Source organism: Anoplopoma fimbria, chromosome 12, assembly GCF_027596085.1.
Source record: "Anoplopoma fimbria isolate UVic2021 breed Golden Eagle Sablefish chromosome 12, Afim_UVic_2022, whole genome shotgun sequence".
NCBI classification, from domain to species: domain Eukaryota; kingdom Metazoa; phylum Chordata; class Actinopteri; order Perciformes; family Anoplopomatidae; genus Anoplopoma; species Anoplopoma fimbria.
In genome coordinates, this window is record NC_072460.1 from 2,172,165 (window position 1) to 2,195,253 (window position 23,089).

At 41.0% G+C, this 23,089-nt stretch overlaps 1 protein-coding gene across 1 annotated transcript in view; it reads left to right on the forward strand.

The window, feature by feature from the left end:
* nphp4 (nephronophthisis 4) overlaps positions 1-21,534 on the forward strand; it is a 157,252-nt gene extending 135,718 nt beyond the window's left edge. Inside the window, exons 20-29 of the mRNA XM_054608940.1 lie at positions 552-775; positions 6,788-6,977; positions 7,646-7,729; positions 11,732-11,888; positions 12,496-12,572; positions 12,855-12,940; positions 14,896-15,067; positions 16,700-16,879; positions 17,876-18,019; positions 21,322-21,534. Of these exons, the coding sequence (XP_054464915.1) occupies positions 552-775; positions 6,788-6,977; positions 7,646-7,729; positions 11,732-11,888; positions 12,496-12,572; positions 12,855-12,940; positions 14,896-15,067; positions 16,700-16,879; positions 17,876-18,019; positions 21,322-21,462 (1,455 nt within the window). The 3' untranslated portion in view covers positions 21,463-21,534. The remainder of the gene's footprint in view (positions 1-551; positions 776-6,787; positions 6,978-7,645; positions 7,730-11,731; positions 11,889-12,495; positions 12,573-12,854; positions 12,941-14,895; positions 15,068-16,699; positions 16,880-17,875; positions 18,020-21,321) is intronic.
* The last annotated feature ends 1,555 nt before the right edge of the window (positions 21,535-23,089 follow it).

Here is a 23,089-nt window from a genome sequence, read left to right on the forward strand (position 1 = left end):
TTGTTTTTTTTTTGATGGGCCATTGAGAAATGTAATAGTCTTTAAGGTTTTGAAAAGGTAATTTCACCACTTGGCCATAAAAGAAAGTTTTTAACATTAAGCTGGCCTGTTTGCGGAGTATTCATTCCAACTACACCAGGTTTTAACTATAACATGTAATCACACTGTAGCCATGGATGTATTAGTCATGTTTTATTGTATGCCTTTAAATACAACTAAAGTAAGTAAGATGGGGGAACATGGAAACATCGCTACCAAGATGTCAGCAGAAGATTTCCAACTTTCCAACAGTTAAAACAGATTATCTAAATCACATTATAATGAGGTGAAACGGAGAGTGAGCACACCCAAAATGTTGCTAATAATCTCTCTCTGTGAAATCTGTGTGTGCAAATTACGTCCAATATGGAATACCAATATGAAACCAGGAAGTTGCTCTGTCAACTGTGCTCAATGCTCATGTACAGTGGAAAGTTTGGGTGTCATGATACTGTGTCGCCTGGTGTTACACTGTGTCTTTTTCACTATTTGCCATTGTTCTTGGATGTTAGGGTCGGACTAAGGAAGCCCGGTTGGCCAGAGTACTTCATCAGATCAAACCCAGCGAAGAGCACAGCAAGGCAGAGGTCATCGCCAACATGCTGAGCCAGGCCATCACCACCCAACACCTGCTCTACGCCAGCCTGGGCTCCGCTGAGTACATGGAGTTTGTCCTCAAAAACCCCTTTAACGTACCTCAGACGGTCACCATTCACAGTGACGACCCTGAGCTCAGGTGAGACTCTGGTGGAGGTGTCAGACTGGCATCCCACCCTTAACTATATGTATTTTAACATTTGACACTGACAAAGAGGAACGTTGTTAGTTCACAGGTGTGTCCCGAGTCTAACACACCAACTGTGAGTATGTGTTTCTGTACTGTACGTGTTTTCCATTCCCACCCCTCCTTAGCCCCACCATGAAACTGTGTTCACACGCTCTGGAGGTGACGGTGCAGCTCCGGAGAAATAACTTTTTTCCATCCTGCTTTAGGAAAGGATGCTGCGTCTTCGCACTTTACTCTCTCCAATGTGAGACATGTCTAATCCACAACTTTGTTCTTTAAAGAGATGGTTTAGCTCTCTCCCTGTCCCTCAAAAATGTTCACCACTAGTTTTGGCGTCAAGGGTTGCTGATACTGTGAATCCAGAAGACTTAACAGTAGAGGGCAGTAAAGCAACATTTAACCAGATATCCATCATTGTCACAAGAAGAAGAAGAAGGAAAACAGATAGCTCCCCACAATCACTATTGGTACTGTATATGACAAGTCAAGAGTGGCATCTAAAACAACTCTGAGCTCTTATTTTGGGAGGCCTCACCAAACCAAGGCTGCGTCTGAAACAAAAAGGGAAACTGGAGCGTCATAAAACTTCCCATGGTGCTCATAGTGCTGTCCCATCATCCACACAAACAAAAAAAAATCCAGATGAAGTTTGTGTGACTGTGTTTTACTCATGTTGTGTGAGTCTGATTCAAGCCTTGCTAGCTGTTATGATATGATGCATGTGTGTGTGTGTGTGTGTGTGTGTGGGTGTGTACCGATGAGTGTGTTCAGATGTGTGCCTGTTTGAAATTGAAATTGGTTTTATTTACTCTTAAGACTAGTGGAGAAACGGATCATAAATCTCACGGTTCTGATTGTATCACGGATCAGTGCAAAATCAAAAAAGGATCAAATATAACTTTTAAAGAAACGTTTTTTGCCGTCGACACTAATTGCCAATATGGATAATCATTAATAGAGATAAAGAACCCTTTGTTGTTTGATTATAGCAGCGCACTGTGATGGTTAACGTTAAACTGTTGGAGTAATCTGTGGTCAACGTGCATGCCGAATTGCGAGGGGGGATCCGTATGGTGGTCAGTTACATCACTTCTTAAGACGCATCTTTTTTGGTTTGTAGTGGGTGCATTATATGGCCTTTGAATTTTCTAATTTGAGAGAGCTGGTTTTGTGTGTATGCCTTACACATTTAAATTTTGTTCGCAGGGTATTTTTGTTTTTGAATAAACGAGATAGATTGTTAGTCATTTTGCGTGCGTGTGTGTGTGTCTGCATGAATAACTATTATAAAGCTCCTTCAGCAACACACAATGAGTTGTCCTTGACGCATATGCAGACATGAAGCTGGTGAAATGCTAAATAACCCCTTTTAATCCACAAATAGAAGCCATTATGGCTGAAATTTCCTGGATCACGCGTTCTTGGTATCCGGGCCGTGTTTGTTTCCTTCGGTTTGCCTCGTTGTTAATCCCCCAGCACTGAATCTTTTGTTATGGATTCTGCTCATGCCTGAGATTTGGATTAACATATATCACGTTGATCAACAAAGGCTGGAGTGCGCCATGGATGAATCATTATGGCATTAGCCCGGACACCGGGCCTACCAGGTCTAATTGAGAGTCATCAATCCCTACATCTGTCCTCTCTCCGGCTTAGCGCCCTGTTAGTTTATTTATATATTTCCTGATGAGGCAGCGTGACACTTTACACCGAACCGTCTGCCACCTCTAGCATGAGCCAGAAATGTGTAAATTAGCAGGGAAGCTTCTACATTTCATGTGTTTCTAACGCAGCACTGTGGGTTTCAAGAGTTAAATTCAGGTCAGTCCATCAGGTGGAGACAGGTCACTAAACACAGCACTGCCCTGAACATTTGTGCATTTTACGACACTGTGCTTTGTATTTTATTGAAAGGGGAATGCTGTTATGTGTGATGTTGTTATGTATGGGACTTTGAGATGAGGAGATATGATAGAAAATAAAATGTAATAATGTCATTATTAACTAGGTCTGTATCAGAGTTGAATCTAACTCTGTGGATATGGCCTTTGCATATCTCAAGTAATGTCCATCTGATCTACAACACAGTCGACGGGTGTATTGCAAGGGACCCACGGACATGCTGGCCGTGCAGTTTAATGCTGGATACACTAGCATTACATGATGAGTGGGTCACGCCCCAATCGACCCATTTGAATGGGCACTGCAATAGTGGTCCGAAAACGACTTGTTGAGTACTGCCGTGTACACTTATTGTGGACGGAAGACTGCATGTCTGAATATTTCACTTGTTGAGCCGCCCGCATAGTTCACTGAAAATCTTTGGTCTAAACAGGGATGTTCTCCGGGAAAAGGGAGTTCATTTTGCTGAGAATTCCTTAAATCTTTATTCCCAGTATTCAACCCTCATCTGCCACATGCATATCTTTTTTTTAAACGTACAAAATTTCTTAGCTGTACTTTAGACAACATGAAATATTATTTCACACGAACCTGCCAAGTCAAGACGGGCTTAAGAATATGTACACAAACAACAAAACTGGCCCGTGTACCTCTGTTACCCTGGACATGAACCCTAGCTTGGTCAGTGCACTGCTACTCCGCTGTTACTTCCTTGTCAATATCTCAACCAATATTTGACAAGGAGCTTTCTTTAGAACAGAAGCAAGGCCTTGGGTTAGCGCTTTGTTCTACAGAAACAAACAGAAAAAAAAGTCTGACCCTCAACTTGAAATCCAGCATCAGGCTTTTGAAGGGGGAGTACTTAGAGAAAGGCTAGGGCCGCTGTAGCTTTGATGTCTGCTGTGGTTTAGAGCCCAAAGGCTCCTCTTGAAGTGGAGGACACATTTCCTACCTGTTGCCATCCATTTTGCATGGCTACCTTTTACAGTTGGCCTCACAGAGCCAAGTGTGAGCCATGGCTGCTGGCGAGCAGAGTGACAGGAGACTACAGCTCAACTTAGCTCCTCTGCTGCTCGCCATGCCGCCGCCGCCGCCGCTTTCTCTCTCATTATTTCTCCCTCTCATTATCTGTCTTCTCTGTTCTTTCTCAACTCCACACTCATTCAAGTCTCTCTCTCTCTCTCTCTCTCTTCATATCCTTTTAATCATCTTTATTTTGTTCCTTCTCTGGTTTTCTTCAATTTGTCTCGGCCTGTTTGTCCTCTTCACCTCCCACTTTGTTCTTTTTTATTTCGTTAAAAATGAATCATCCCATATATTTTTTTAAATGAATGCTCAGGTGAAACACACACACACACACACACACACACACACACACACACACACACACACACACACACACACACACACACACACACACACACACACACACACACACACACACACACACTCTTTGTTGTCGTGATGAGCCACAGGCAGGAATGTTTTATTCCAAGTGCACAGGGGGAATCTCCAAATAAGTTGCGTGGAATTGACTGTTGCATCTCGCCCTAATGTTAGCGAGGTGGGGCCCTGAGAAATTCATAAACTCTGGCACTCCTATTGAGAGAAATCCCCCTCTCCCTGCCCATGGGATCGAAACCTTTGAAGTTTTAAAGCAGCACTTCCCTTTATGCATTTATGCGTGAAATTTTTGCATTCAAAGGAAGAGGAAAGAGCGGAGACGGGACCTCCCTCTGACGGAGCGTCTTATCTGTTCCTGTTGCTTTCTCCCTGGAAATCCATTTGTTGGCAATTGGAGGGGGGGGGCTTTCACTGACCTCTATACACTTTTATGAAAGCTGCCGGCGGTAATTAAAGGAGAGCATTGTGTTCTGTGTGTTGGCTGCTCGACCGTGGAATTAGCTCACTTCGATTGTTGGCTCTACAGTGAACTTTACATTGCTACAACTGGTTTGTAAGAATGGGAAATAAGAATTGCATGTCTGCACTAAAGGTAATTGTATTGTTTTATATGCATTGCTTGGTCCCTTAGGTGAGATTAGATCTGGTATGTAAGGAATATTTCCCATGTTTTCCCATAGTCATGCATCAAATTTTAAGGAAATTCCCACACATCCTAAAAAAATAATTCAAAACTTTAAAATCAAAAAATAATTTTAGAATGATGTGACAAGGTGAAAGGTGTCGTAGTGATGAGCCTACAGAGAATAAACATCCAATTCTGCAGCTCCCCTCGACTCCACCGAGCTTTATAGTGAGCTTCAGCTCATTGTTTAGCTGTCAGACCCACAACTTCACTGTGGTTCACTCTCACCACTCTCATAGCATCATTATCAGCCGTAACAGGCAGTAGTTTTCAGCGAAAACTGAAAAAAATATCCCAATGTACACCTGCTCAGCACCCACTGTACACCTACTTAGAACCAAACAGTAGACAGACGCAGCCAGAGACTAGCTGGTGAACATAGTGGAGCATTTGGCAGACAAATATTTCCCTCAGGATTCAGTAGAGACCAAAAACAGAGCTAAAAGAATAAATATTGAAATTACATTCTGAAGGTGGCCAGAAACTTGACACCAAGTAAATTAATTTGCCCTGTAACTGCTGAATGTTTGCCATAACAACTAAAGAGGAAATGATGTGAGCTCACATTCATGCAGATTCTTAGACACAGACTGCTCTACTAGCTGACACCAGCTCAGTACATCTTTGTAAATGCAAAAGTTGAGCGACATCATTGTTGCTCTGGTATTTTTGTCTTCTGTATCTCTGACATTTCATATCGCCCCCTGTGGCTTCCAGAGACATTTTGTTTATGTATGTGTTATGTTTCATACCTGCAAACTCCCCGACAATCTCTGTTTTAAATACCAAAATCAAGCAGTTCACACTGCTTAACTTTAGCCCAGATTTTCCACTTGCCAACGTTTTTTTTCCAGCTCCCTGACAAAAGCCCAAGATCAGAGGCTGATGCATCACAGCCACATCTCAGATTTCTTGCAGGCTAGTGATGTAGTGTCAAAACTACAACAACTTAAAGATAGACATTTCTGTAGTGTGAACAGTACAGCGATCTGACGACTTTGAAAGTTGTGTAGTGGGAACTTGGCTTCAAGTGCCAGTTCATCCTGTGGCCCATCTTGCCCGTTGTTAGAAATTGTGATAAAAGATTTAAAATGCAGTTAAAAGTATTTGTCTATCAAAACAAGATGTTGTTTTATCATTGTATACTAACCTAGAAACACTCCAAAAGGCTTCATTTGCGTATTAAAATCAGTAACGGACGCCCCTACCTGGTTTTGGCGTCATATCTTGTCACCTGTTTCATGAGTTTGCATGTTTTACAGTCTCTCATTAATGCACAGCATATGTTAACAACATTTGTTAAAGAGCTTACTTCCATGATTTATAGGACATAACTTAAAAACAAAACAAAATTGGGAATTTGAATTTTAAAGGGGCATTTCCCTGATTGTGCCCATGAAGATCAGCGTACTAGTCATAAGGAGTACACAGCAGCTCTACTGGACGAGCTTAATCAAGTCTGATAAATAACAACCCAGAGGATATTATCAGAGGTATTATCTTAACCCTGACCTTCTGATCCACCATCAGGACAAATTTCCTTTGCATTCAAATAAATATATAATATATATATATAATATAAAATAAAATGATATTTACTGAGCACATTCAGACTCTGATGATTTCCCCCTGTGGATACTCACAGATGACCTTTCCTGTGGAATCACATAAAAACATTGTCATAAAATTAGCACATTCATTTTACTAAGATGATACCAACAGACTTTAATCCCTTGACATTTTTCTTTACCACCACGATCAGTATCTTTAGTCAAACTTAATACCTGTAGCAACAGCACCAGTACGATGCTTATTCCGTTTGGTAACATCCAATCATACTGTTGGCCGTCATGAACAATGTTCAGCTTAGACTTCTTTTCCTGACAAGTCCTTCTCTGATCCTGGATGGATCTTAAAATATACAGTAGTCTGCTTTCATCTCACTCATGTCCTTTAATCTTTCCATTCAGTGCCATCACTAATACAGAGGAGTGGGCTTACTTCAAAGCACTAACCAAAACCCCAACCCCGCTGGAGGAGAACATGTTCCACTTGGAGGAAGATGCCCCAGGTCCCAGGGTTTACCTTCGGCCCAAGGAGAGCATCCATATTCCCCTGAAATACCAGAGTTTCCTCTGCGACCACATCATGGCCCTTCAGGTAGAGTGGAGACCAGAGGTTGATGCTGATGAAACGGTTAGGAATGGTCAACTTATAAAACCCTGTTTGAGGAGCTGTAAATTGTGCAGGATGCGGCGTTCTTGACAAATTGTATTTCAGCAGTCAGATGTTATGCTTGGATTTGTCCAGTCACTGCATATTTCCATCATCGCAAAATGTAAGATCTCCCTCTAGCCTCTGATGTCGCAGCACTTCACAACACTGGTTATTGATTACAGTTGTGAGGAAATCTTTTTTTAAATTGATTGGCCTCGGGTGGTCCAAATGTATGTTTGATGTGAGAGCAGGTTGGGAATACGAGGTGGAGCAGAGAGAGTTGAAATTTCATTGATATAAATGTCACCACACCTCAAGGGTTGTTAAACATTACTGATCCAGCCCAGGGGCTAGTTATACACGTGTAATGGCAACTTAGGCTCCACAGTTAATTTGGTGCCAGAGGGACCGTTTACATATGCTGCACTCTTATCTCCTGCAGATGACTGGGGTTTTTACACCCTTCCGTTCTCTTCTGCTTTTTGTGATCTTCTACAGTTTTCTTGCCTGATGTGCACGTGTGATATTTTCTTTGAGGCCATTTGCTTTTCTTTTTTTTTGATAGATGATCAATGTTGATAGCTATTGTGTTTCTTATCAAATCCACACAGGGACCAAGCTTCCCACCGTCAGGCAAAGGTTCCCAGGTGGCCAAGAGGAATCTGTCCAACATTGTTGCTGCCAAGACCATCAAGGTACAGAGTGTGCTACTGATGCTTTGTGCAATATTTTCTGTGTATTATTTAGACCATTCTTATCTATTTTTGCGGTCGACTGCTTCTCAATCCCTCAGTTTTTTTTTGTCTCCAGGCTAGATTTATACTAAGCTATGGATTTGATATGCAATGTGGATGTACATTATGTTTCTGCCATGATAAGAGCTTTGATATAGTCCATTTGAAACATTGTAAGCATCTCAGCGGATTTAATTGATTGTTATATTCAGAGGAGCAGAGGAAAACAAAACCATCTAAACTAGTATATGAAGCTTTTGATCTGGAATTTATTCGGGTTAACTTTCTGGTACATCCCTAAGTCTAACAACATCTAGTGTACACACGCACTCCCATACAAGTCCCTGCAGAGTGGCAGTGCACCACGTCCTCCCTCCTCTCTTCTCCCTCACAGTCGCAGCTCAGACACAAAGAGCACTTTGAAGTGTCAACTACTTATAAAAGTTACACTAGCCACACAAGATTGTCAGGCGAAATTATATGCTGGAAATCATCTTTTATCTTCCTGAACATTGTTTATCTTCTCAAACTGGTAAATGTCTGGCTGGAGGGTTAAACTGTCACCGATTGGAGGACAGCTTGACAAGTCTGACTAATCTACTTTAAACAAACCATGCATGTATAGTATTACTCTGAAGTTATTCTCCCATTTCATGCACTTACTCAACCATTTGTAATATGAAGACGTTTAGAGGAGGGAGAAACAATGTGCATGTGCTAGTTCGGATGTACAACAGATAAGACGATGTGCTCTACAACTCACCAAAATCAATTCTGCTCCTCATGAGCGTGTTGAAATTACAATGCCGGCCCTCTCTCTGCTGACGTGAGCTTTAATGGTGAGGTTTTATGCTGCTTAAAAAAAGGATATCAACATTCGCTGACCTGTACCTCCCAATAATCCTGTTGTCGTGTCGAGTACAACACCCTAAAGCTCCTCCATTGCACGGGGTGATGAAATATTTGCCAGTCTGCCAAGTGTGTGCGTGTGTATGTGTCTGCCTAGGGTGTGTGTGTGTGTGTGTGTGTGTGTGTGTGTGTGTGTGTGTGTGTGTGTGTGTGTGTGTGTGTGTGTGTGTGTGTGTGTGTGTGTGTGTGTGTGTGTGTGTGTGTTGTGGGCCAGTGTCAGCACTGCTGCTCTGAGCAAAAATCCTGTCAAGAGGTCAAAGAGGTTGGGTCTGGATCAAATCTGTGTCCCGCTAAAACTGACAAGCCCCAACAGCAGAGCTGTCAGGATGCCAGCTTTGGCACCGCTGTCAGTCAGCACACATCACCAGAGCCAGATATGGGCCACTATTGCAGGTCAGCACGGGCATCAACGATTTGGACAGCTGCTGTTTGCCAGGGATCAACTTTTGAGTTTGTGGATTAATGACCAAAATGTAGAAAGTCAACTTCTATAATTTTAACAATAGTCCATCACTAATGACTAGATATTTAAATTTGATCCGAAGTTGTGACAAAGTTCCTCTTCATAACCAGCAACCGCTAGTTCTTCCACGTTCAAAGTTCTTCCACACCACACTCAGAACAAGTTTGTTGATTTCTGTGTTTTTCTGATGTTCGGGATCCACATCTTTAATTTTAAACTTCAGAGCACTATGACTATTTTTGAATAATCTCCCTTTAAAAAGCCTGCAGAAAGCAGTCATAGCTGTCATTGTAAGTCATTTATGTTATTGAAGTGAACACCTTGTTGTTCTGCACTTTACAATAATCTGTCATCTAAACACTGCAGCATCGTTATTGGACCTCACAATAGCAAAGTGTTGTTAAGAACAAACACAATGATTGTGACCACAATCAATTTCTTGATGATCTGCCAATTAGATTATGAAATATTTGCAACAGACTTGGTCAAAACATTGCTGATAAAACAGTCAGTGGGATTATGAAACTGGAAATGGTTCATCTTCTGGGGAGCATGATTGTGCTCAATACATTTCTTGCCATTCTGCCTATTAGTTTTTCTTTTTTGTATAAATGGGAATTCTGGCTTGATGTTAGCACAATGGGAATTTCAGAACCAACCAGGAAAACCTCCGGTGCTCCAGATGGCAAGTCCGTCATTGGCTGGAGATATGCATATTTAATGCAAATTCAATTTGAATCAGTCCATGAAATCTCTTCTTCTTTGACCAAAGTTTTGGATAAGGGGACATTCTGACCTGACAGTGGCATTAGAAGTAAGATCATGACAGGAGGTCTCCAAAATAAGATATCACCCTCTAGGGACTGTGAAAATCTACTGTAAATATCTGAACAAATGTTATTCAAATGTAATTTACTGACTAACTGACATTGCCACATTGCAAACTGGCCTCTGCCTCTGAATAGCTTTGTACCAAAGTATTACTTTAAATAGTCATAAAATACTCTCAGGGCTATAGTATGTAATCCGGCAGTTTCTTTATAATTCATATCCTGCAATTATATGACATGTAATCCATAATCCCTAAACACAGCTATAGTTATATTATATCATATAAATCAAGTGGGCAAACACTATTTTAAAATGGTGTAAGATGATCATCAAGGCTGACTGTGGCTCAGTGGAGAGCAGGGTCGTCCTCCAATCAGAGGATCGGCGGTTTGATCCCTGGCTCCGGCAGTCCATGTCGATGTGTCCTTGGGCAAGACACTTAACCCCGAGTTGCTCCCGCAGGCTGTTCCTGCGGTGTATGAATGGGTGTGAATGATTAGATAGATCCTGATGGGCAGGTGGCACCTTGCATGGTAGCTCCTGTCATCAGTGTATGAATGGGTGTGAATGGGTGAATGATTAGTAATGTAAAAGCGCTTTGAGTGGTCGGAAGACTAGAAAAGCGCTATACAAGTACAGTCCATTTACCATTTAAGTATGATAGGTTATGGTACGTGTTTGCATATGTTTCTGTGCAGGGTGTGTACATACCAGCTATCATATGAGCCACGTGTAATTAGTGCATACGTATTAACACATTTCTGTTGATTTGCATGGATCAGATCCTGAGGGCTGTTTTAATGCAAAGTAAACTTCAAAGCACTTTCAGCAGGTCTGTCGGGGTTTAAATTGTCGGATTGAAGCCAACTTCTATATTCTAGTATACAGCGTGCTCCATCATCATCGTACGTCTCTGGTGAATTTTTAAATAAAACTTCTCAAAGGCTGCTTTTTAAAAAGCTGTACATTTTGTTTAGAGCTGATCTGCCTTGGGAGGAAAACATAGCAACATCAGTTCTGTCGAGAGTCAAGAAATGCAAATGTAGGTCTTTTCTAAGTCTAATGACAGAGTACCAGTAATGTTTGAGCGCACAGGTGAACTAATGAAATTACGAGCACTCATACTGTTTTAAACATATCCCCATAGCCAAATTTATTTGGAATAGGAAATGATGATGGTAAACTTATCCACGGTAAAAACCCATCACAGTCTACAGACGACATCTTTGCATTAATGGTCGGGACCTCTCAAGGAGAGGATAAGCATCTAAGGATGGAATATATATATATATATATATATATATATTTCTGTTGCACAAAGTGGCTATTTTTAAACATTTCTCTTAATTAAGTTTGTTGTTTCTTTCTATACTGCATACTTTCCCCTCTTAAGGCCTTTAAACAGTCTTTAAATGAAACAGCTGAGAAAGAAAAATCACTCTTTGGTCAAACTGCTCACAGTTTATGAACAGAGTGTGTGCACAGTAAGGCCTGAACCTTTCACAGGGGGTCAAACGTGAATAGAGGGTATTTTAAGCGATCAAAAGATGTTTTTAGATATTCTGGCAAAACTGTTGGTTTGTTCACAACCAAGCCTCCTCGTCTGACTGCTCATGATTTTGCCCTGTTGACTTTGATGTTACAATGTTAACAAAACAGCTAGAAATAGCGCCTCTAACACTGTGAAGATGTAAATGCTGTTTCGTTTCAAACAAGTGGCATGCTGCTGATACTGCTGACTTTTTGCCTCCTCTCTACAGGTTACGTTCAAAGCAGAAGATGGCAAGCCGATGGCCATCTGCCAGGTGAACGTGGAGCCGACCCCTCACGTCGTGGACCAGACTTTCCGGCTATACCACCCCGAGCTCTGCTTCCTAAAGAAAGCCATCCGCCTGCCGCCCTGGAATGACCCCACAGGTAGTGCTATTGCTCCCAGTCCCATTGCTCCCAGTCCCACAGCTCACGCTTAATCCCTGAGTCTAGCTTCAGATCGTTTTGTGTACCATTTATGGCATCTTATTTATTTGCATATAATTGCATTTGTAGTGTTGGTTTCATGCATACGTTATCAGTAAGGTTCACTGACTTACCCTCCAGGAAGAGCAGAAACACATTAATGTGCCTATACTCCTGCACAAATACAACAACGTATTTACATTATACAAGGTGGATGGGCTTGAATAATGTATGCTGCCTTCACTTTATTGTGTTTTTTACTAAAATATCAACAAAAACAATCTCACAATAAAATGCAATTTCTATCTCAAAAAGGGGTAATATCAACAGGGAGGCATCTGGAAATAAAGAAGGAAATGAAAATGATAATATGAAGAAAATATCACAGCTGTGCAGCACATATGCATATATTTATGTGTAAATATGCATGTGAGCATTGCATATATTACATGCAACGTGCTTACAATCGACTAGGTGTTTAAAACTGATAGCATGCTTTACACTGCTTCGATACAACGTCTTCAGGTATTTACCGTCTGTATACTAACCATTTTTTTGGGTCACCCAGTTGGAGACTCAGATGTCAGGACTCACATTTCCGTACGCTGCAGTGACCCTAACATCATCTGCCAGACAAGGATGCTGGTGAGAGAACTACATAATTTACTTACATTTTCCTGCCCCCGCTAAAATATCCCACAGTTTTATATTAGCAGAAGTGTTTCACTCCACTTCTTGTTCAGAGGGAAAGCACTTTATTCTAGCTCACCTGTCAAGAATAACATGCTGTTTTGATACTCAAAAGCCTTGTACTTACACCATGCCATGCACTTTAAAGTTCAAATGTGGGATTCCTTTTTGTTTCTGCCTCTTTTGTTTCCTCAACTACTCCAATTTAAAATCTTTCTTTCTCCTGATTGTGTCTAGGCGCAAGGGGAGCCTCAGGACGTGTACTTGAAAGTGCCGGGGAGTCCCAGTCCACACATAAAAATGTTCTTTGTGATGGTTTTCACGTATGTATTATTCAATGCATATGCATAACGTTCACAGTGAACACAAACACATATATACACACACATACACACAGCTTAGCCTGAAGAAGCAGTCTAATTTGGACTAATTCCATTTTTCACGCAGTCTTGAATTAAAGAACTTATCAGATGGAGGTTTGGTGGTCTGACTGCCTGAAGTTACAAAACCCGTCCTATAATCTTCTAAATATCAATTAGAAATTAGATCAATGTTATATGTGGGTTTGTTAATAGGTAGGGCCAATGTTTGCCTCTAATTCAAAGTTAGGATTTATCATTTAACTCCTATATGATTGTTGTGATAAAGTTCTGACTGATTACATATAAACTGCAGAACTGATCTGCATTAGATCCCCTGTGGAGTTAGCCTGTGGTAACATTTATGTTAACATTGAGTATCTCTCAGACAAGCACATTGTCACCGATAAATGCAGGCAATTAGCTCGTAGTTGTTTTATAGGACAAGTCATACAGTCTTGCCAAAAACTAAAATAAATGAACCTCGCTGTTTGCCTCATAACAGCGACAGATTGGCAGCGATGTACTCAGCAGTGTGTGTAGAGGTAGTTCAGTTAGCTGTTTGCTTAAAGCCAAACACACTATCCAAAACAATTAAAGTGAGCAAACTGTTATCCCTACACTGTGTTTCTGGGCGCGTAGTAACACTCAGCTGTGTTATCACTACCCCTACCGGCCGGGGGACGGTTAAGAGAAGTGAGTGAGGAGGAAGCAAACAGTCAATGGCAGTATAAAACGGGAGGTCCCTGAGCATGCCGCCACAACTGGCCACCCAAAATATTATGCAGTTTGCTGCAGAAGAAAGTGAGATTAGCCGTGGACAGACACAAAGTTGCACACTCACACGCGTACGCACACACGGACATGCAAGTGAATGCATGAGTCTCCTGGCAGAGACAACAACAACTAGTGGTCAGAAATTCCACAGGGCACCCCTAGTATGTGTATAATAGGAGACTTTGATGCCTGGTCAAAGTCATACATGAATCCATACAGGAAATTGACTCAATAACAGGAACACAGGTAGCATTTTCTTTTAAATAAAGTGCACATCGCAGACTGCAAATGACAGCTTCAAAAAATGCCAACACAGTGTGCTAACCCAGTCCTCCTGTGCTGGATGATTCGACCTGTACTCTGTGTGTCAATGTGTGTGTGGTAAGTAGATTAAACAAGGTTTTTCAGGAATATGAAGCATGTGAGCTCAATTCAAATTCAAATTATATAGGAAGTGTTAAAAGTAGCTTTTGACACATGGTCCCCTCTACAAGATTTGTATTATTAGCTAATAAAGGAGGACCTTTTGTAGTTGCTGTTTGATATAAAATGACCCAAACCAACCTACATGCAGTGACCCTGTGAGTTTTAAAGTTTGGGGCCCAGGGCAGTTTTGTGTATTTTTGTGTTAATAAACCAGCCTTGTTTGAAGGAAATGTTTTTGAAATTATTAAGATTTTGCCGTAAAATAAGGCATTATGGCAAAACCCAACGCAATCTAGTGTGAACCTTTGTCGCATGGCAGCTCAAACATGTAAAAATGTGGAAATCTTCTGAAAATATAGCTAAGTAGCAGCTTCAATCCAACACAGGTGATATTGTGTATCCAGAAATCCTTGAATTCCATTCCAAATACCTGAAAATGCTCCTTCAGTGCTGTTGTCACAGGGCATGGGCTGAGTAGGTGACTGCATCGCCTCCCACTCACCGCTCTCTTATTCAGCTATAGGGCCACTGAGACTGAATACCCTTCTTCTCAGCATTGAGAGGGTGATTATGAAGATGATGATGATGAGGTCGCTGCTTTTTAAAATGCTCGCACAGCCTTGGATCAGCCCCCCTCATCTCCGACATCATGCTGATCCCGCTGCATCTCGAGGGGGCCTCGGCTTTATTGTTTCTGATGATGATTTTCTCTGTAGTGATAAGTGGATGGCAGCGCCCTCCCAGATCTGGCAAGTTTACGTGCACTTCCTGGAGCGGGTGGATGTCAGCTGTGTGACTGGCCAGAGGAGCTGTCAATCACTGGTGCTGAAGGGGAAGCAGGCTGTTCGCAAGGTCAAATGTTTCTCATCACACCCCCAGGAGATCGAGGTACACATCTTCAAGAGTAACTAAACACTTTTGTCCTGCCAGGTCCAAATTCAGAGTCAGGGAGAGGCCTTTAGCATTGTAAGTCTGTGTATTAATATATCTAATACCAAAGACGAGCCAAGCAGACCCTCAACCAGCTCTAATCTTGTAAGCCTCACAACTATTGCGGAAGAAAATGTGTTTTGAGGCAGGTGGAGAGTGTGAAGTGACATGTATCACTGCTCTTGTGGACGCTAGCTGCTTGTTAATTAGTGGAGCCTCGTGCTGCAATTGTTGGGAATGGTTTGTGTATTTGGGTCATATTGGATTAAGTCTAATTATTTCCGGTTCTTTTTGGATCACGTCTGATTGTCCCTGTAATTTCACAAGTGATTTAGGTGCTTGCAACAAACAGAAGTATTAGTTCAAGGTGTTGAGCCAATGTTTATCCTCCACATTAATCCATATTCCTGTGTTTATTCTAAGATGAGGCATTGGCCCAATTCACTTTTGCCTTCCCTTTTTAATTATTTCTGGTTTATTAACTGGGACAAAACACGGCTGACACAAATGGGAAGCAACATACAGAAAAGAGACAATGTGGAATCAAAACAGCTCAAATCCTAGTATTCGAACCGCAAATCCAAAAATGATTTCATGCAAATTGTTCTCTTCTTAGCAGCAGGAAACAATGGGACAACAACAGTCTCTTTTGTAATGACTCCAGGTTAGGATTCAAGTCATTATCAAGAAGGTACAAATGCGGATTGACAGCATAATGGGTCTTTTCATTTCATTTTATCCGGTTCCCTATTGCTTCCTGCAATCATATCGTATGTCGTGGAACAATTTGACAAGATCCGAAAAATTAGCAATGGTTGTGTGCTCCCTGAACACATTAAAATATGTTCCCGGAGTGTCAGATTGCCCTCTATTTTAAGATAGGTTGTCTGGGTAAAAGAGAGGAGAGATGCATCTCATACAGAGTTGAAATAAAAGGGCATTGCATATTTCTCACTTCTATAAAAAAAAGACAAAAGTGACGGCCTGTCACATTCACCGTAGGTGCATACAGTACGACCCTAACGTGCTCTCCCTGAAGAAATGGTGCGACAAATGTTTTTAAAAAAAAAAGATTTCACCGTATGCATCAGCACCTGCTTTGATCTGACTCTCTGCAGGTTAGCTCACCGTGGAATGCATCGGAGGAGTCTTATAAAAGCGGATAAGGCTCACCGCCAGAGAATAGCTTTGCTTTTTCTCAACAGATTGAAAAGGAGCCACACAGTGAATCTCATTCTCACATCCTTCAGTCTCTCTGTCACTTTCCTGCCTCTACTTTCTCTCATTTCATTGTCTGCCTCCTCTTTTCCCCGAACCTCATTCGCCCCTTCTCTCACCCACTCTCCTGTAATCCGAACACATCCTTTATTTTCCTCTGAGGCTGTTAACCACATTTTTCCCATTAATTCTGTCCTTTTCTGTCCCCCCTTCTTATAAAATGTCTATCTTCTCTTCCACACTGTGTCATGCTCTTTCTGTCACTTTGTCAATGCCTCTATTTCTTTTATTAATTATCTCTTTCCCACTTTCAACAATACCGATCAAAATTGCCACACTGTCTGCCAAACTCACCCTTTCCTTCTTCTGTAGGTGGACCCAGAGGGTGTGTTTGTTTTGCCCCCCGCTGCGGTGCAGGAGCTCCAGCTGAAGGTCCAACCGTGGCGAGCAGGAAGCCGCTTCTTGTACATGAGTGCTGTGGACGTGGAGAACCGGCGGCTGGTCACTGCCTGGCTGCTCTGTCTCAATGTCCACCGGCCTGTACTGTCCAAGGTACGAGTGGTTTTCTCTTTGGCTTTTTACTTTAAATATTAAGACATGTGATATGATAATGTCTCCATCACTCTCCAGTTGCTGAGGCTTTGGAAACGCACGGTGCCACTCATTACTTTGCTGCTCCAGTAACAGGTGCCAGCTGTCTGCTTGAAGTACAAATGGTTTGAACACTGCAGAGTCAAAGCTACAGATCTCATCGAATCCTCTTTCATCTTCTCCAAAGGATGTACTCGACATTGTAAAATAGTTTCCTCTAGATTCAAGCCCCCCCTACTTTTAAAAAGACAATTTCTTGATATTTTAAAGATTTGTAATCTTCTTAAAGTCGCAAAGAATTCCTTATTTTGTCATTACATATTAATCTGAGGGTAATTTACTGTAGAAAGTGCTGGATGATTGGTGAAATAGTAACTATTTGCGCGCCTAGCTAGCAGGCTACTGTGGTTTGCCAGGTAACCAGTAACCAGCTCTTACTGCGGCCCTCCTGCTGCACGTCTTAAGAACAGTGTTATGATGAACAGCTCCCTTCAAGCTCTGTATAACTCACAGCCACTGGTGACTCGGATTCACATTCAGTGCTTATTGAACCATCCTGGTGGGCTCCTGGGTCAGCTGGACATTCACAATGCATTTATGAGTAGTGTCAAGAAAAGGCGAAGGACAGCTGATCCCAGGCCTGCACTCAAAGACAATCCCCCTCCATAACTGCTGTCTGCATTTCTGAACCAACCGACCGACCATTGAAGGTTATGTTCACATTACAGCTAGGTGTTTAAATGTTTCCTCTCCTCTGTGGTGCACGCTGGTCAGTCTAATCCAAGGAATTTAGTCCCATTCTTTTTCTAATCTTGATCACTTGCTCTTGTCTTACTTATGTCTCATGACAAGCACCCAGTGTGTGTTTGTAATTCATTCATCTAATCTACATTTAGTGACCAATCAGCCAGGGCACTAATTGTTTGCGTTCGTGTGTGTGTGTGTGTGTGTTTGCAGGCATTTGAAGTGTGTGTCCCAGTCGGTGGTGGCCGTGGAAGCTCAAGGAAAATCACCTACACCAACCCGTACACCAGCAGCCGCTCATTCCTGCTCCGCTCTGACCATCCAGACCTGCTCCAGTTCAAAGAGGAGAAATTCCAGGTGAGATAAGAGGTGCAGCTCTCTCTCTCCCGAAAAGAGCAACAATCAATACTTTCTTTAATTAACACTTAGACCACTCTTTATTATTGAAGGCCTGCATCAGTACAGGTAGTTACATGGTACCTTGTGTTGTTAAAGTCCTGTAAATAATTAGTTTTAGTTGTAATGGAGACTCCTACTGATCGATGGTAGGAACCTTTTTTGATGAGCTTTTTCTAAAAATCCTGTTTGGAATAAAATAATGGAAATAACAATGAAAACTTATATCAAACCTAATTCAATTCAATGTAAAGACATGTAAATACTGCAGAGTAGATAGCTGCTATTGATGTCCTTTTTGTTTTCTACTCAAAATAGGAACTTCTATATCCGTTCTGATTTAAGTTGGGCCACCTTTAGCATTTTCGAAAGCTGAAGTGTCTTCCACTGACACATAATTGTAAATTAACACATTGTGCTATATGCTTTACGACTCAAATCAGTTTGTGATGATAAGTTGGAATTCTTTATCAGTACTCAATTTCTCATATTTCACATAAAATATTCAAATCATGCAACTGAGCGAGCTGTATTTGTTATCAGTGGCTTTTCTTCACTGACTAAAAATCTTTTTTTGACACTTTCAAGGTTTTTTGTGATTATGATTAAGTTGCTTTTGTTATATAGTTTCACGTTCTCTGCTCCTCTCTTCACAGTGACACCCCAAACCTTTCAGTTTGTAAGTGTCTTGTATGTTACACAGTAAAACTCTCCCTGATCAGGCTCCAGGCTATAGCTTACACATCACATCAACAATAGTTTTAGAAGATTTAATTAAAAACAAATGATGCATTTTGTATTAACAAAAGACTGAGATACAAAATACACCTGTTGTTGCACAGTAATTCCTTTTCAGGAAGTGCCGGCACAGAGTATCTGTTATCACGTTATTCATACATGAGTCACACACATGTTTCTGACTTTCTTGTAAAACAATCAGCACTACAACTCTAAACATCTTTTGCAAACAAGATTTGGGGATTAGCATTGAAACATTTTTAATCACAAATTTATTTTACTTGTAATGAAATATTTCTGGATTGCAGTGTGGAAAGTTTTGCTTCAAAATCAGTTTTGGTGCACTCTCAGCTAAAATCATTATTTGGCTGTGCTGCAACATCACTGACTTTGCGTCACACTGATATGCTACTGTGCAGACCGACACTGGGAAACACTTTGATTAATGCTGAATGTAAACAATGTAAACTTTTATGTGGGAAAAAAAACATTTTACCTGTAACAGATATGAAGGAAACTTTCCTAACATCTTGACAGGCGAGTAAGAGACACTGATGATGATTTCTGGCCTCTCATGTTTGCTGCTCATTCCTCAGCTGTTAGATAAGTGAACATGTTCCTTGTTTGCCTCAAGACCCGAAACAGCAGGAATATAACAAAGTCATTACTGCTGGTGTTTTATTGTTATGTTGTCTCCCTCAGCGAGTGTCTCTAATAGCTCATTCACTCACACACAGACATGAAGTCCCGGAGTCTCTGCCATCATTGCCTTCCATTGGCTGAGGTGTGATGAAACGGAAAAACAAATGCAAAACCAGCATTTTATATTAACAAATAAATGAATGAGACCCAAAGGGAGTCTGTTTCCACATAAACTATTTAAGAGTCTCGCTGCTGCTGTCCAGAAGACACTGCATCAATTAGACAGAAGAAGGTGGGGAAAGTGAGAAACAGCCCATTGTTTTTTCCATCTTGTCAGCGAGGCGCCAGGTGTCTTATAAAGAATTTACTATGCCTGCAGCATTAAGCAAATGTGGAGACACTTTTCTCTTTTGTGATACATCCACCTCGACATGATTAAACCACCTGTCAGGGAGGAAAGCAGGGCAGAGATCAATACTGCAACGCTTTTGGGAAAAATTACGGCATAAATCCCCCAAATTGAGCTATACATCCATTGCTGGCTATTACAGCAAATACGAGGAAGACAGTTCTGGTCTGATTGAAATGCTGAAAAAAAAAAAAAGACCAAATAAAGACCTTTTTGCAAACTTTGAGCCTTGACTAGAAAAAACACCCAAATATTAAGCATGGTGTGCCTTTATTAAGGGATAAGAATAATCAAAGTTGCACTATGGATGAAGAAATGGTAATTCAGACAAAATACAAAGTTTTAGACAAATTAATTTGAGGTGTCCTCCTGTATTAATTCTCTGATTACACAACCCTCATCCTTACCAAGGCAGTTGAAACCCGCAGTGAGGAAACACAGTAACACTGTTGACAAGCTTTTGCACCATAAACAGGATATTTATTATATTGCAATAACATAACACATAAGCACGTCAGTATTTTAATATTCTTGGAAAGCCATTCCCTACAGCGGTTGAGGCAGGCTGGTAGATTTTTACAACATTTTTAAAATGTCTTTTCAATTTTTAGTCATGGCATCAAATCTGTTGGACTGTTGCTTTAGGAAGTGAACAAGTTGTTCGAACCACTGAGACAAATACTGTTTGGGAGAAAAACAATGGTATGAGTTTTGAGTGAAAAAAGGACACGACTAACTAGACATTGAAATTGGACCACAGATTAAACAGGAAGGAACAACTTGTAATTCTTAAATTAGGTGTGTATTTTCCTGTTTAAAAAAACAACAACCTTTTCTAACATAGTTTTTATGGAGACTTTTGTTTTGTAGAGCTCTCAGCCTAGAAGGAAGGGCAAACACTGGTAGTGGCCAGTGTTTTATAATCTGTTTGGGCAGATATTGTTCAGTTTGTGGCTTTCTCTTCAGCTCTGAGGGACAAAACTTTCTAATGTTTTGAGCCTCACACTTACTCGGACTAAACTACTGATACTGGAGTTTCTTGCTGGGATCTAACCTGAAAAGCGGACTCAGATCTGTAGAAACCACTGTAAGTGGTGTATTTTCTAGGTAGCGCTGTGGAACTTGTATACTGTAAAGGTGTTAAGAGACAACATGGCTGTAATTTGGTGTATGAAAGACAATAAGCTCTTTCTTTTCTTTTTATTAGTTAAGTTATTCTTTTTTTGTCTTCCCTACATCTGATATCCAGAATCAAATCAAGGAATTAGCTATTTGAGAAATTTAAACAAAATGTAAGTAAAAAAAAAAATGAAACCTGCAAAGTGATGCAAAATCAAGTGAGAAGGTTCTCAAACATTCTTGCAACAGATCAGTGAAGTGTTACCAGCTGAAGAGAGATGAATAATCACTTGCCCTCACAAAGCATTCAGATGAATATAAAGCATGCTTGTTGTGTTGCGTTCACTGTGTTCAGATCAGCGGGGGGGAGAGCTACACCATCGGACTACGATTCGCCCCCAGCCAGAGTCCCGGCTCAGTGGAGATCCTGGTCTACGTGAACAACCTGGAGGAGAAGACGGAGGAGACGTTCTGTGTGAAAGTCAACTACTCATGAAGTGGTGATGTTTGTTTCAAACAGAGAGTACAAAATGTCTCCCCTCAAATGAGCTGGAAAGTTTCTACTTAGTTTTGCATAATTTTGTATGATCAGATTTAAGATGAGAATAAACTTTTTTTTTTTATCACGTTGTTGTTTTCAAAGTTTCAAAAATGAAATGCCTCGTATGCAAAACAAGCAGGCAAAGCCACACTCTGTGAAGTGCTTTGAACACACACCTTTGATTTACAAAACTATACACCAAAGCAAAGAAGAAACTGCATTTAAGAAATCTTTTATGTATAAAAGCAAAAATTAGGCTGCAAGAAATAATAAAAAAATCTGCTAAAGTAACTAACGAAAAACTTTCGTAATCAGCAAAGCAGCACAAAAGCAGCAATATAAGCGTCAAGGCTTAATCCTAATTGTGATCTGTCCTCTTTCTAAATGTCCAGCAAATGTCTGAAGGTTCCTCCTCAACCAACCCGGTGGGCCGAGGGTGAAAGCAATAACATTTTATCGACTTTAATTACCCAGCAAACCTACTTGAATGCCACTTGATGGTTGAGTTTTAATCAAACACAAGCCAGGGGTCGCCTCTCCGATTCCCTCTGCCTCCCAAACAACTTATCCTCATCAGCGGTGTTATTAGAAACGGTGCCTTAATGAGATATGAGCACACACACACCTCTTCAGATCGCCGTCATTAACACCAGCACCCTAAAAACCCTCCATCTTCTCCTTCCTGCTCGCTCCCCGTCGTTCTGTCTGTGAGGCAGAGAGAGAGAAGGCCATGCACATTGTGTTATGTAACACAGAGTTACACAATCCTCCCCTCCACCCCCTCCCTCCCTCCCCTGCTCTCTGTCTCATTAGAATGCAGGCTGCAAAATAAGCCTCGGCACAGAGGCAAAAGCTAATAAAAAGAAGACGGCAACCAAGCCGGATCCGCTTCATCTTTACCTTCTCTAACATCTTGTCTGAAGCAGAAGCCTCATTGTCTCCTCTGTTATATGTAAATATGTTAACAGCTTACTGAAATACACATTAAAGCTTTATTCACTTAGTAATTTGTCACCTGTAGAACCTGTTCTGGTTCTTATGCTCAAAGATGCTCCATGCATCTTTGAGCATTCAGCTTAAAGGTAGGCTCAGGAGCTTTTCAAGTTTATCTTGATACGTTACTTGTATGTCATGTGTGATTCAAAAGGTTGTATTGGTTGCTGTGATTATTCCTCCTATGCATACTGGCCCTGAAGTGATCTTTTTCTACTCTGAATACTTTGTTAGAAATAGGGGGCAAAATCCTTTTTTCCCAAAGTATTTTATATTAGTTTTCTTAGGTTATATAAAAAATACTATTAACAAACATTCCATCCCATAAGCAACTGTTACCTTCTGTATCATTACACATTTACAATATATGACATATCAAAACATAATTTCAATGGTAAGAATGATACATGATTTATAAACACACAAAGAACACAAATTATATAAATAAAAGAAAATAAATAAAAAAGGTGCTGATTTCTTACAATTTTAGGCATGCAATGTAGCTCTCACCTAACAGCCAGTATGGACAGGAGAAAACATTACACTGACACTAGCAGTGTAGGCTGATGAGGCCTCGTGGTCTGAGCAG